This window comes from Phaseolus vulgaris, chromosome 4 (assembly GCF_000499845.2).
Source record: "Phaseolus vulgaris cultivar G19833 chromosome 4, P. vulgaris v2.0, whole genome shotgun sequence".
NCBI classification, from domain to species: domain Eukaryota; kingdom Viridiplantae; phylum Streptophyta; class Magnoliopsida; order Fabales; family Fabaceae; genus Phaseolus; species Phaseolus vulgaris.
Genome location: NC_023756.2, coordinates 6,685,911 through 6,701,575, shown reverse-complemented (window position 1 = coordinate 6,701,575; position 15,665 = coordinate 6,685,911). Strand labels below are relative to the sequence as shown.

General features: G+C 34.8%; 1 protein-coding gene across 1 annotated transcript; it reads right to left on the bottom strand.

The window, feature by feature from the left end:
* Positions 1–10,030: 10,030 nt before the first annotated feature.
* LOC137838225 (uncharacterized) lies at positions 10,031–11,892 on the bottom strand. Its single transcript, XM_068647480.1, has 2 exons — positions 11,560–11,892; positions 10,031–10,336 (listed from the first exon to the last, which is right to left on the bottom strand). The coding sequence occupies exons 1-2, from the start codon at positions 11,890–11,892 to the stop codon at positions 10,031–10,033; spliced, it is 639 nt and encodes a 212-aa protein (XP_068503581.1).
* Between the last annotated feature and the right edge of the window lie 3,773 nt (positions 11,893–15,665).

The window sequence follows — 15,665 nt, the reverse complement described above, 5'->3', positions numbered from 1 at the left end:
TACTTAAGCTTTGGATTCAATCAAGAGTGGATTTACACAGATAATCTACCCCAGATCCTATTCTAAAACACCTCAACAACTGCAAGCACATCTAGCCTTCCATCAAACTCAAAGGATTTGGATTCTTCAAAGCTTGAACACACTTGATTCAACAAAATAATCATTTTGTTTTCTCCAAGTTATTTTAGTAAGTTATTAGAAAAAACGCTCTTCCTTAAAATAAATTAGTTATGATATGTAATTTTTATTTTTTTCATGTGCAATTAGTAAAGCACAGGGCTCAAACGTCTTCCATTGTCAATTGCAGAGTCATTGGTTATATATGATGGTTTTGGCGTGGTTATTAATATTATGCTTATATGCATTTTTTTCCCTATAACTTTGTGAATGTGTAATTTTGGTCTTTAGAGAACTTTAATTGCATATTTGGTCTTCTAGTTTTATAAAATTAAAAAATTATGGTCCAAAGTTAATGTGTTTTTCATTATCTACAAAGAAGGATCATGCATTAGTAAATGATAACAAACTTAGTTAGGTTTTTTTAACTTAGAATATTAATGACTATGTTTAATTATAAGCTTTAACATTATTAAAGCAATAACTACATTAACACTTTTTGGGTAGCATATAGATGATAAACTATGTTGAACTAACATTGCTTAATTTTAAAAACTTAGAAGACTTAATGTGTTATTAAATTTTTATAAGGATCAAAATTGTACATTAATCAACGTCAAAAGTTTATTTAAGCTTTAATATTATTAATATGAACAATGAATATTAATTAATCTCTTTGATGTTGAGTGATACTAGTACTTTGATTGGATTAGCCTGTTAGAATATATGACCTTAAACAAGAAAGGGGGTGAATTGTTTGTGAAAGATTTTCGCAAACTTTAAAGGTATAATGAAGTTCAAAGTAGAATCACAGATATAGAAATCCAGAAAGCAATCAATTAAAACTGTTTCACTTGATTAATAGAAAATCAACCGGTTGTTTTTGTGATTCAACCGAATGTTTATATCAGCAGAATTAAAAACAACTTAAAAGTATAATTTAAATGAGTTTAGGGTACGAGAAAAGCACACAAGCAATTTATACTGGTTCACTCTTATCCCAAGAGCTACATCCAGTCCCCAGAAACCACTGGTATCTACTATGCAATCAAAATCCAAATTACAAACACACCACCAAAGAAGTGTCTTTTAACACCTCAAGATACACACTTCCTTTGACACACAAACACCACAGAAATCAGAACAACCTCTGATTCTGCACTTACACAACAGTATTCAGAAATACAATAGACTCAGAAAGGATTACACCTGATGAAGATCAAATCAAAAGATTACAACATTCTTATTCCACTTCTTTGAAAAAACCCAAAAGCTTGAATGAAAATCTTGAAAACTCAAATATGTTTTCACACTTTCACAAATGTATCAACTGTTTTCAAACTTTAAAAGAGTATATAAGCCTCTTTAAATACTCCAAAAGTTGTTAAAAACATTTAATACAGGAGCCTATTCAGTTAGAAAACATTTAAAGTTGATTTGCAAACATTACAAAAATTCTGTTATGGATTTTCAACAAACAATCGGTTGAATCCTCAAAACAACCGATTGAATTGGCTTGACAACAAAGTCAACGAAGTCAAACAGTTTCAAACCCCTTTTCAAAAAACCTCAAAGTGATAAACAACCGATTGAAATGACAAAATAATAGGTTGTTTTTCCATTTCGTTATAAAACAATCTTTTTCAAAAAGTTTTGATTCCAAATTGTTTTAGATTCAAACAAAGAGTGTGTTACACAATATTCTACCCAAAACCCACCCATACACACAGCAACTCCAGCCTTCCATCAAACACCATGGATTTTGGAGACATCAAAGCTTCAAGATGATCCTTGATCAACAATCTCCCCCTATTTGATGAAGACAAATCCCTGGTTGCTTGTGTTGATCTGTTTGAATCTGAACCACCACCTGCAAAACAGAAACTATGCAAACACAAAGCATATATAATAGCAGGTTATCAAGGCACACTCACTAGTTTTCTGCATAATCAAACGAGCAGAAAAAACAATCCAAAAAGTGCCAAAAATATTTAAGTGAGTGTAGCAACAACAATGCAGCAGAATTAAACATCAAATTAGAGTTTGTAGTAGCAGCATACACAACACATAAATCAACACCTTTTGCCCCTATTTGTCTTCACAAATAGAATGAAGAAAGGGATAAAAACAGAATTAAGAAAGAGTTTGTGAATCAAGAATACCTAACTCATTTCTTAAAAAGAAAAACATGTTCTTTTGCAAAGACTTTGTAAATATATCAGTAAGCTGCAATCTCGTCTCAATGAATTTCATCTCACAATGTCCATTGTTCACATGATCCCTTATGAAGTGATGACGAATCTCAATGTGCTTTGTTCTTGAGTGTTGAATATGATTTTTGGTGAGATTTATAGCACTTGGGTTTGCTTGGAATCTTTCACAAAGACACACGGCAAACATGATATCCGGTCTACTTGCTGTGAGATAGAGTAAGAAACCAATCAACCCTCTATTTTCGGTTTGACCTACCTCTTTTCCAGCCATATCAGCATCTATATAACAACTTGATGGCATAGGTGTGTTAGCTTCTTTGCAACTTTCCATTTCAAACTTCTTCAGAATTTCTTTGCAATACTTTGATTGACATAGGAAAATTCCATCTTTGGATTTCTTGACCTGTAGTCCAAGAAAGAATGAAAGCTCCCCCATCATAGACATTTCAAACTCACCTTGCATGGCAGCCACAAACTCTTCACATAAATTATCTTTTGTAGCACAAAAAATGATGTCATCAACATAGATTTGGACCAAGATAATTTCAGAATTTGACTTCTTGATAAAGAGAGTCTTGTCAATCATCCTTCTCTCATAGCCATTGGATAAAAGAGAGTTACTGAGCCTCTCATACCACTGCCTTGGAGGTTGCTTAAGCCCATACAAGGCCTTTTTCAGCTTGTATACATGGTTAGGATGTTGATGATCTTCAAAGCCCGATGGTTGTTCAACATAGACTTCCTCATTGATGAGTCCATTGAGGAAAGAACTCTTAACATCCTTTTGAAACAATTTTAATCCACTCATACAAGCCAAGGCCAGCAACAACCTTACAACTTCTAATCTTGCAATTGGAGTAAAGGTTTCACCATAATCTATGCCTTCTTCTTGATTATAACCTTTAGCCACAAGCCTTTCCTTTTCCTTGTAATTACTCCAGATTCATCCAGCTTGTTCTGAAAACCCATTTGCATCCAAATGTTCATTTGGTCAGACCTTGGAACAAGAAACCAGACATCATTCCTTATGAATTGATGCAGTTCCTCATGCATGGCAGCAACCCATTTATCATCCTTAAGAGCTTCCTCAATTGACTTAGGTTCAACTTGTGAGACAAAAGTCATATGCTTGTAGTAGTTAGATACAACACTACGTGTAGAAACACCTTTCTAGATCTTGCCAATGATGTTCTCCATTGAAAGATCCCTTGGAATTCTCCATTCCTTTGGCAACTCTTCCTGTTGTAGAATTTCAACCGGTTGTTTCGCAAAATCAATCAGTTATTTTTTTGGGCAAGATTCCAGCTTCTGCAAGATGATGTTTTGTTCGTCTTCTTCTGTATAATCCTTTGTAGAACCCTGATCACTATGAATGATTTCATCAAACACCACATGGACAGACTCCTCCATAGTCACGAGTCTCATGTTGTAGACTCTATAGGCATGGCTAGTTGAAGAATAACCAATGAAGATGCCATTGTCAACTTTTTCATCAAACTTCCCCATATTTTCTTTCCCATTATTGAAAATGAAACATCTGCATCCAAACACATTTAGGTGACTAATGTTTGGCATCCTTCCCTTGAAAAGCTTGTATGGAGTTTTCTTCAAGTTTGGCCTTATAAGCACTCTATTCATCACATAGCAAAAAGTGCTCACAACATCAACCCAAAAATACTTGGGTAAGGAAGATTCACTTAGCATGGTTCTTGCTAGTTCTTCAAGAGACCTGCTATTCCTCTCTACTACTCCATTTTGTTGAGGATTTCTTGGTGCAGAAAAGTTGTGAAAAATTCCCAGCTTTTCACAATAGGTGCTGAATTTTTCATTTTAAAACTCCCCTTCATGATCACTTCTAATTGCAATGATGTTGTTGCAGCAAAAGTTTTGCAATATTTTGGAAAGCTTCTTGAATGCAGAGAATGCCTCACTCTTTGTCTCCAAGAACATCGTCCATGTATACCTAGAAAAGTCATCAACAACAACAAGTGCATAGTAGTTTCCACCAAGACTCATGGTTCTTAAAGGATCAAATAAATCCATGTGCAGCAGCTCAAGGGGTTTTGAAGTGGAAACAATATTTTTCAATTTGAAATAATGCTTGATTTGTTTCCCCTTTTGGCATGCTTCACATAAGTGATATTTCTCAAACTTGAGTTTGGGTAATCCTATCACAAGATCTTTATATATCAATTTTATTCAAATAATGCATGTGAATATGAGCTATTCTTCTATGCCACAACCATGACTCATCATGTTTGGAAAGAAGATAACCAATAGATGTAGGAGAAGAGATATCTAAAAGATAAACATTGTTGATCCTTTTACCAATCAACACTACTTCCTTTGAATTGGGTAGACATATCTTGTTGAAGATGATTGTTGCCCCTTCAAGACATGTGTTTGATGAATCCATTTGTGTAAATATCATTTGTATTTACTTTTGCTTTAAGAATATCTTAGGTATAGATTAGAGGTTGTTTAGAGTATGCTTTTTGCTAGGTAACTCACCTCTTAACCCCTGTCCATGTGATAAGATCAAGCACAAGTTTTCTAAAACTGTTTTTCACATGTTTTGCAAAAACACCCTTACTGCATAAAAAATAAATTTGTTCTTTTCTAAATGAATAGATTCTTTTCTTAAGTTGATGCTTTGATTAAGTGCTTCTTAATAATGGTTTGTGCATCAAGTATTTTAACTAAATCTTCATTCCATCAAAACGATTGTGTTTCACTTGTTAAAAAGCTTCTGTTATCGTTTTGAAAAATAAATTTGTTCATTTGTAAATGAATAGATTCTTTTTAGTCTGGTGCCATGTTTACCTTAAAAGGCTTTTTACGTTTTATCCTTGCACCAGGGTGCTTGACTAAGTCTCCTTCACATAACAGATTCTCTAACTACTTTTGAAAATAAATCTATTCATTTTATTTTCAATCTGTTCTTTTTAAAACAGCTTTAATTGTTTTTTGAAAATTTGTTACAAGATGTTTTTCTATAAAAAGAGAGATTTTTCCTGCGTTTAGAAGTTGATCATACAATTGAGAAAACAAGTTTTATAACAGAGAACTAAGGATTTTCAGAGAATTAGCATGTGTTCTTGACAGATTTTCCAAATCACAAAGTGTGCTTGTTCTTAGTTGGCTCTAAGGCTTGGTTAGAGGTGTTGCTACTGTGTGAGTAATCTATTCTACTGGTCTAAGGCAGTTTTCTACATTCTCTATCAGCTGTATTCATTTCATATTTCGAATTCTTGTAAAGTGTGGTTGTAAATTCTTCTTGATAGTGTTTCTTGAAGAGTGTGTGTGCTGGAATAGTGTTTTTCAGCCAGTGTGCAAAGGTTCTTGTAGGGTTCAAGAACAGTGGCTGTGTAAGTGTGTTTGGTATGTTTGTTTAGTGGATTTCACCTTGGATTAGGTGAGACTGGATGTAGCTCATTTGAGTGAACCAGTATAATTGTTGTGTGTTCAATTAAAAATAAATATGTTCTTTCTGGGCTTGGTCATTCTGTTCTTGTTTTCTGGAAAATTAGTTTGATTATGTTAAAAAGATATATGAACTGTTAAATACAACTGGAACAGTTTGATTGTGATAGGTTACCCAATTGATTGTCAAGCTAGTAATTGAACCTTTATCACTTGCTTAAAAAGTTGGAGGTCACTGATTGTGTTTTTCATAATATCCTCTTAAAATCAGTGTGTGTATAGCTTGCAAATCAATCTGCATAACTTCAAGAATTACTTGGTTGATATAAACGTTTTGAATACATAAAAAGTATAAAAATAAATCTGTTCATTACTAAATAAATTGATTTATTTTTGTGTACTGTAATAAAATTTTGAATTTGTGCGAATCTGTGCGAAAGTTTTAAAAGGTCAATTCACCCCCCTCTTGAACTTTGAAACTATTCAACCCAACAATTGGTATCAAAAGCAAGGACTTGTATTTTAATCAAGTTTGTTTGCAATAATGTCTGTGTTTAAAGTGCTTTTTGCTGAGGGATCATCTGTTAGTACATCCCCTATGCTCAATGGAATGAATTATGCTTTTTGGAAAACTAGAATGAAAAATTTCATGGAATCTATTGACTCGTTTATTTGGGAGGCTGTGGTCCATGCGCCCTATGTGCCACTGCAGGTTGTCAAGGATGAAGAAGTGGCAAAACCAAGATCTGAATAGAATGAGATTGAAAGGAAGAAGGCTCAATATGATATTGTAGCCAAGAACATCATAACCTCCTCATTAACAATGGATGAGTTCTTCAGGATATCCCAATGCAGTTCAGCTAAGGAGATGTGGGAGGTCTTGGAAGTCACTCATGAATGTACTGAAGATGTGAAGCGATCAAGAAAACATTTTCTCGTCCAAAAATATGAATTGTTTAGAATGCAACCCGAGGAGAGCATTGCTGATTTGCAAAAAATGTTCACTCATATTGTGAATCATCTTACTGGATTGGGAAAGGAATTTGACAGAGAGGAACTCAACATAAAAGTGTTGAAGTACCTCGACAGAAGGTGACAACCCAAGGTGACTACCATATCGGAAAGTGGTGATCTGTCAAAGCTGTCAACTGTTGCATTGTTTGGGAAATTAATGGAGCATGAGCTGGAGCTCAAGAGACTTAAAGAGCAAGAAACAGTGGAAAGAAAACCCAAGGGACTTGCACTGAAAGCAAGTGAACAGAGTGAGATGAATGAGGAAAAAAAAGATGTTGAACATGATGAAACAATCAGCTTACTTACAAAGAGGTTCAGCAAATTCGTGAAGAAGAAAAGCACAGATAGGAACCAACAGAAAAGAAGGTATCCTAAACCTAATGAATCAAATTCCTCTAACTACACTTGCTTTGGCTGTGGTAAAACAGGGCACATCAAAATGAATTGTCCAAACAATCAATCAAAGGACAAATCTGCCAGCAAGAAGGTTGAAAGAAGCAAGGGGAGAAAAGCTTACATTTCGTGGGAAGAAAATGAAGTATCTTCAACCAGCAGTTCTTCAACTGAGAGTGAGGAAAACAATATATGCTTCATGGTGAAAGATGAAGGTGTTGAAGATGGTTGCTGCCCCTTCAAGACATGTATTTGATGAAGACTTCTATGTACATTTCATGTGTATTTTTGCTTTGCTTTAAGTGTGTCTTAGGTAGTGCTTAGAGGTTGTTTAAGAGTGGGCTTTTTGCTGAGTAACTCACCTCATAACCACTGGCCATGTGATGAGAACAAGCATAAGTTTTCTTAAACTGTTTTTCACATGTTTTACAAAAAAAAACACGTTTACTGCATAAAAATAAATCTGTTCTTTTCTAAATACACAGATTCATTTTTAAACTGATGCCTTGGCTAAGTCTTGTGAAAATTAGATTTTGTGCATCATGTATTTTGACTAAGTCTTCTACCCTTTAAAACGACTGTGTTTCAAATAGTTAAGCTTTTATGTTTTCGTTTTGAAAAATAAATCTGTTCATGTGTAAATGAATAGATTCTTTTTGTCTCTGGTGCCATGTCCAGCTTAAACGTTTTTCAGTTTTATCTCTGCACCAGAATGGTTGACTAAGTCTCCTCTCTTAATAGATTCTCTAACTGCTTTTGAAAATAAATTTGTTCATTTTATTTTCAATCTGTTCATTTTATAACAGCTTTAACTGTTTTTCAAAATTCTATTATACGTTGGTTTTCTATAAAATGAAAACTTGTTTCTGAGTTTAAAAACTGTTCACACATTTGAGAAAACAAGTTTTACAGCAGAGAATTAAGAGTTTACAAAGAATTAGCATTTGTTCTTCACAAAGTTCTTGTTCTTGTTTTGGTTCCAAAAGCTTGGTGTGAGGTGTTGCTACTGTTCTAACAATCTTGCCTACTGGTTTAAGGCAGATCTTTGTATCCTCAATCAGGTGTAGTCGTTTCACTTTTCATTTCTTGTAATAGTTTGGTTGAACACTCTTCTTGATAGGTTTTCTTGAAGAGTGTGGGTGAGCTGAAATAGGTTTTTTTATCAAGAGTACCTAAGTTCTTTTAGGTTTCAAGAACAGTGGGAATTGTATTTGTTTGTATTGTGATTTAGTGAATTTCACCTTGGTTTAGGTGAAGACTAGATGTAGCTCAGTTAAGTGAACCAGTATAACTGCCTTGTGTTCATTCTCTCTCAATCTCTGCAATTAAGTTTCTGCATAATTGATAAAACAACAAAGAAATAAATCGGTTCAATTAAAAATAAATCTGTTCTTTCTGGGCACTGTTCATATTGTTCTTAATTTATGGAAACTGGTTGATTTCATAAAACTATTTTGCTAGGTAACTCACCTATTAACCCCTGACCATGTGATAAGATCAAGCACAAGTTTTCTAAAACTATTTTTCACATGTTTTGCAAAAATACCCTTACTGCAAAAAAAAATAAATCTATTCTTTTCTAAATGAATAGATTCTTTTCTTAAGTTGATGCTTTGATTAAGTGCTTTTGAAAATCATGGTTTGTGCATCAAGTATTTTAACTAAATCTTCATTCCATCAAAACGACTGTGTTTCACTTGTTAAGAAGTTTTTGTTAACGTTTTGAAAAATAAATCTGTTCATCTGTAAATGAATAGATTCTTTTTAGTCTGGTGCCATGTTTACCTTAAAAGGCTTTTTACGTTTTATCCTTGCACCAGGGTGTTTGACTAAGTCTCCTTCACACAACAAATTCTTTAACTGCTTTTGAAAATAAATCTGTTCATTTTATTTTCAATATGTTCTTTTTATAACAGCTTTAACTGTTTTTTGAAAATCTGTTACAAGATGTTTTTCTATAAAAAGAGAGCTTGTTCCTGCGTTTAGAAGTTGATCATACAATTGAGAAAACAAGTTTTATAACAGAGAACTAAGGATTTTCAGAGAATTAGCATGTATTCTTGAAAGATTTTCCAAATCACAAAGTGTGCTTGTTCTTGGTTGGCTCTAAGGCTTGGTTAGAGGTGCTGCTACTGTGTGAGCAATCTGTTCTACTGGTCTAAGGCAGTTTTTTACATTCTCTATTAGGTGTATTTGTCTCATATTTTGAATTCTTTTAAAGTGTGGTTGTAAACTCTTCTTGATAGTGTTTCTTGAAGTGTGTGTATGCTGGAATAGTGTTTTTCATCAAGTGTGTCAAGGTTCTTGTAGGGTTCAAGAACAGTGGTTGTGTAAGTGTGTTTGGTATGTTTGTTTAGTGTATTTCACCTTGGATTAGGTGAGACTGGATGTAGCTCATTTGAGTGAACCAGTATAATTGTTGTGTGTTCAATTTCTCTTCATTCCTGCACTCGGTTATTGTCTATCTGTTAATCTGACAGAAATTGAATTTGTTCTTGTTTTCTGGAAAATTAGTTTGGTTATGTTAAAAAGATATATGAACTGTTAAATACAACTGGAACAGTTTGATTGTGATAGGTTACCCAATTGATTTTCAAGCTAGTAATTGAACCTTTATCACTTCCTTAAAAAGTTGGAGGTCACTGATTGTGTTTTTCATAATATCCTCTTAAAATCAGTGTGAGTATAGCTTGCAAATCAATCTGCATAACTTAAAGAATTACTTGGCTGATATAAACGTTTTGAATACATTAACAGTGTAAAAATAAATCTGTTCATTACTAAATAAATCGATTTATGTTTGTGTACTGTAATAAAATTTGAATCTGTGCGACAGTTTGGTCAATTCACCCCCCTCTTTAACTTTGACACTATTGAACCCAACATATCTTACAAGAGTTTGGCTTGAAGGTTACTTGGTAACCCTTGTCACATAGCTGGTTAATGCTTAGAAGACTGTGCTTGAGACCTTCAACATAAAGAACATCATGAACCAAGAAGTTGTTCTTGTCTCCAATGGTGCCTCTTCCAAGAATCTTTCCTTTATTGTTGTCTCCATAAGTCACATGTCCTTCTTGTTTGAAATTGATGTTCACAAACTTAGATTTATCTCCAGACATGTGCTTGGAACAACCACTGTCCAGATACCACATCTCCAAGTTTTTCATCAAGCATACCTACAAAAGAGAAAATCAAGCAACAAGATTTGGTCCCCTTATGAATGTGGGTCCTTTGACATTAACTTTATCACAAGGAACCTCAAAATTCTTGGGAATCCATCTCATAACACCTTAGGAACAAAATATTTCCTAATATTGCAAAATCTAACAGAGTGGCCTCTCTTCATGCAATAAAACCATGTAACAACCGGGTGTTTCGATTTTTCAATCGGTTGTTTTTCTTGCAGTTTTGAGAAAGACTTTGAAAACTCATTCTTCTTTCTCTGTGGATTAAAACCTAAACCTGCTTTTCCAAAAACACAATCTTGAGATGCCAAGACATTCTCAAAGGTTGATTTACCCTTTAAAAGCTTATCCACAGTTTTCACAAGGTAGTGAACCTTCTTTTCAAGAGATTCACAATTTTCACAAACAAGAGAGTCACACTTGCAAGAAGAGTGCTTATAAAGCCTTTCTAGATTTTCAAAATCAGTTTTTGAATCTCCAGTGCCTTGACTCTGTTTTCAAGCTGGTTATTCAACCCTTTTAATCGGTTGTTTAAGATTGTCAAACGATTAACTTCCTCATGTGTTTCTTTAAAAGCTTGAAAAAGTTGACTATAATTTTCAACATTTAAAGAAGTACAAGAACTTACACTACTTGCATCATCTTCTTCCTTGGCCATCAAACACAAATTAGCTTCTTCATCTTCACTTGATGAGGAGCTAGATGAAGAGACATCATTTTCATCTCAAGCAATGTAGGCTCTTTTCGATATTTCTTTCTTTTCCTTCCTTCTTGACTTCTTCTCTTTATTTGGGCATTCAGCCATTATGTGCCTCTGCTCTCGACAACCATAACAAGTATAATTGTTAGCATTAAAATCACTAGTTTTCTCTTTGCCATACCTTTCTTTATTAGAGTCTTTGTTGCGATTCTTCTTCAAGAATTTGTTGAACTTTTTGGACAACAAACTAAGTTTCTTCTTGACTCTCATGACTTGAAACTTGATTGTTCTTGTGCTTGGTAGTTTTCTAGGCAATGTTTCTTACATGCTTTTCTTCACTCTCTTGAATGTTGAGTCTATTCATCTCCAACTCATGCTCTCTAAGCTTTCAAAACAAGGAGGCTGTAGTCAAAGATGTCAAGTCCCTTGATTCTGAGATAGCCGTGACTTTAGGTTGTCAAGATCTATCAAGACATTTGAGAATCTTGATATTCAACTCTTCTTTGTCAAAGACCTTTCCATGACTCATGAGATGATTGAAAATGTGAGTGAACCGCTTTTGCACATCCGCAATTGATTCTCCCTTGAGCATTATAAACATCTCATACTCTTGGATTAGAGCATGTTTCCTTGCCATCTTTACATCATTCGTTCCTTCATGAGTTACCTCTAGAGTATCCCACATCTCCTTAGAAGATTCGCACTGAGAGACCATGAAAAACTCATCAGAATTTATGGCAGAGGTCATAATATTTTTTACAATGCAATCAAACTTTGCTCTTTTGTTTTCTGCATCAGTCCATTGGGACCAAAACTTTTCAATAGAAACATCATCCTTTTCAAGCATAGGAATAAAAGGGTCATTTTCAATTGCATCTCATATTCCTTTATCAAGAGATTCAACAAATATCTTCATACGTACCTTCCAAAGTTTGTAATTCAAACCACATAACAAAGGTGGTATGTTTATTGATGCACTCTCCCCAAAGGGTAATTTTTAAGCCATAAGAAAAAGATTTTCAGGATCAACCTTGAGTATTTTTCAAGTAACAAGCTCTTGATGCCAATTCTTAGCATATATGACCTTAAACAAGAGAGGGGGTGAATTGTTTGTGAAAGATTTTCGCAAACTTTGAAGGTATTATGAAGTTCAAAGAAGAATCATAGATATAGAAAACCAGAAAGCAATCAATTAAAACTGTTTAAGTTGATTAAGTTTAAAACATTCCTAAGTTTGTGGTTTTTCTTCCATTAACACCTTACTACATAACCAAATAAAATTCAAATTCATTGAGTGAATATAACAAATAAAATTAGTAGAGTTGGTTGTGATAGTGCACATCAATCAGAATTGTTTGGAAACACATATGCAGTTATCCACATAATTAAACAAAGGTAACCACTTATTTCTTATTGCATAACTTCAATTTAGAAAATATCCGAGTTGGTGGATTTTCCTTTCATTAACACCTTAGTACAAAACCAAATGATATGAAAATGTATTGAGTGAAGATAACAAAACAAATGGGTGGCTTTGTTGGTGATTGTGCAAAATAGTTAGAATTGTTCAAACACACATAATTAAACCACAGTAACCACTTATTTCTTACTGCGTAACTTTAAATTTAAAACATTCTTTAGTTGGTGGCTTTTGTTTCCATTAACACCCACACAAGAAAATTATTAAATAGAAACCAATCTTAGAGACCAAAAATAAAAATTATGTACTATTTTCGAGACTAAAAAAATTATTGGTGTCTAAAATATTTTCTATTATTGATAAATGATTTTTAAATTGGTATCTATTTAGATACCAAGGTTTTAGTTACCAACCTTTAGAATCTAAAAAATCAGTAGCTAAAACTTAGGCATATGTCTCATTCTTTTGTATGCATGTGCTATGTTTAAATTATAATTACTATCTTTATTGACATTCATGCTATGTCTAAGTTATTTTGATATGAATATAGGGAATTTAAAATATTGTAAATAAAAATTATTTATATCTTAAAATAAAAATTATAATATATAACTATTAATTTTTTCAAATTTGAAAACTAAGAAGGTCATCTTTTCCACACTTCAATTCATCCATTAATGTCATTTTCAAGTCCATTCTTCCGCAACATTCAAAACTACCACAAAAAAGAAGTCAAAACAAGCTAGTTTTGCATCACTATGAATGCTTAACGACGTCAACCTTATTTGGACGAGAGCATAACTTTGAAACATCTTTAAATTTTAGATCAAATTGGACATTTTAAAATAGAATTCTCACGTTGAATTTTTTTAAATAGAAGAAAAATCTAACCTAATGTACATAATATCAATTACCATTTTCATTACACCAAACACCGGATGATCCTAGGATAAATATTTTTGAAATACATACAATTGAGGTGAGACTTAATTTGAAGGGAGACAATTTCGTTAAATGAATTGAATTTACTTTACTGATTCTCTTAGATAATTCACAATTCTAATTCAAATTAAATAAAATGGATTAACTTTAACTAAACACCAAACTAGAAATATCAACATTATTTTCTATAGAAATTTAATTGTTTAAAGCTTTTGTAGACTTTAGAATTCAGCTTTAAAACTAAAAAGTATATTTAAAAATCTGAAATCTAATTCTAAAAATTATATATTATAATAATAAATAAGGCTCCTTATAATGTAATTCCCCAAAATTATGTTATTAATGACATACATATGTTTTATGCATTTATGCCACTAAGGGTTGATAAAGAATCATTGTATTACAATCATAACAAGTAGTATAAGAAGGATGCATCAATATTCTTTGGTGCCAAATGGTCCTCTCCCAACATTTTGATGACTTTGATTTCTTCTCTAGTAACCTTATACTTGGAATAGTAGTTAACTCTTTAAGATTTCAAACATGTCTTACCTCACCCCGACTTCTAGTGATTATACCATCTAGAATCTCTCCATCATGTGCAAAGGAACTTGTCTTGCTCAAGTCCCTTTCCTACACAAACCACTAGTACAGAAAGGTACGTTAACAACGGTTGAAAAGGGCATATAAAGATGGTTCCATAACCGTCGTTATTCTGGGTGTTGACAAAGTCAAGGTCAAAGTCAACGTCGAGGTCAAAGTCAACATAAGGCGTCGCCAAGAGGAAGCGTCGCCAAGGCAGGGCGTCGCCAAGAGGAAGTATCGCCAAGATAAAGCGTCGCCAAGGTAGGGCGTCGCCAAGGTAAAGTGTCACAAGAGTAAGGCCACCACAGTGTTGCTCCCCGATACCCATGGGTAGGAAAGACCATGGAAGGAGTGACGCCATGGGAAGGCCTTAGACCCCGATAACCCGGGTTAGCAATAAAGAGAAGAAAAAGGTGGCTTCAAGGCCATAGTAATAGCACCAGCGGAGAGCAATCTGACTCGTGAAGTGCCCATGTTGCCCCAGAGAAGCCCCTGGGATAGTCATAGCCCAGGGGTAGCCAGGTGCAGGGTACGAGAGGAAGGTAGATACGCTTTCAAAGCGAGTGACTAGAGGTTTGGGGGCACGAGTTGGCACCCAAAAAGTCACCCCTGGCGCAGATGCAGTCCCAGGTAGGAGGACTCACATGGGAAAAATACCCCTAAGTTGGGTCGTAGTACTGTGAGGCCCTCCACGTGTGATAGCAGCCAAGTCAGAATAGAAACATCAATTGGTCAGGTACAAGGTAATTAAAGCTATTTAAGTTAAAGTTTCTGTTTCTAGCGTTTAAGGTACTTTAAATGCTCCAAGCGGTTTAAACATCTTAAAGGCGCTCATGAATGCGCTTTAAGACGCTTTAAATGCTAGAGTCGTTTAAATAGAACCGAGAATGTTGGAAACGGGGTTCGGACTTTTGGCAGATTTTCCCAGAATACACTCTAGTTGCTTGGTCGAGTCTTGAGGCTACGCACAAGGGACTAGAGAAGGGTTGTTTGCTAGAAGGAGAAAAGATACACAACACACAGTTCTTTTGACCACCTTCAGAGTGCCATTCACGGTGCTCCGATACGGAGGTGTAGAGTTTTTGGTGTTTCTTGCTCGCTGACTTGAGCGTCAGAGTGCAATCGGCCGCTAGGGCGCCCTTTGTCCTTCTTTGCAGGTATCCACTGATTGCCAAAGGGAAGGTGTCCCTAGCTGACGGACAGGGTTGTGCGCAAAGACGTCCCAGGTCAACCCGCCAGAACATTAACTAAGGTGAAGACATCTAAGAGGCACGAATTTGTGAACATCTTAGACTTGGATGAAATGAAATGTGTAAGGATCTATAAAATAACTTTGGAGTAGATGTGGTACATTTTAAGTGACACTTGAATATTTTATTATTAAAGTGAAAAAAGTATATAAATATGTACCGTCCCGTATCCGGGCGTTGACAAAGTCAAGGTCAAAGTCAACGCCTGGAGTCAAAGTCAACGTAAGGCGTCGCCTAGGTGAAGAGACGCCAAGAGGAAGTGTCGCCAAGGCGAGGCGTCGCCTAGGTGAAGGCGTCGCCCAACCAGGGCGTCGCCAAGATCAAATATCATTAAGGCAAGGCAATCACAGAGCGGTTCCCCGATACCCATGGGTAGGAAAGACCATGGAGGGAGCGACGCCGTGGGAAGGCCTCAGGTCCCGA

Excerpts from the sequence above, each read along its gene's own strand:
- LOC137838225 (XM_068647480.1), bottom strand. The coding sequence starts at position 11,892 with ATGCTTGAAAAGGATGATGTTTCTATTGAAAAGTTTTGGTCCCAATGG. Across the intron at positions 10,337-11,559 it reads ATCTCATGAGTCATGGAAAG|GTATGCTTGATGAAAAACTT; the intron begins GTCTTTGACAAA and ends TCTCTTTTGTAG.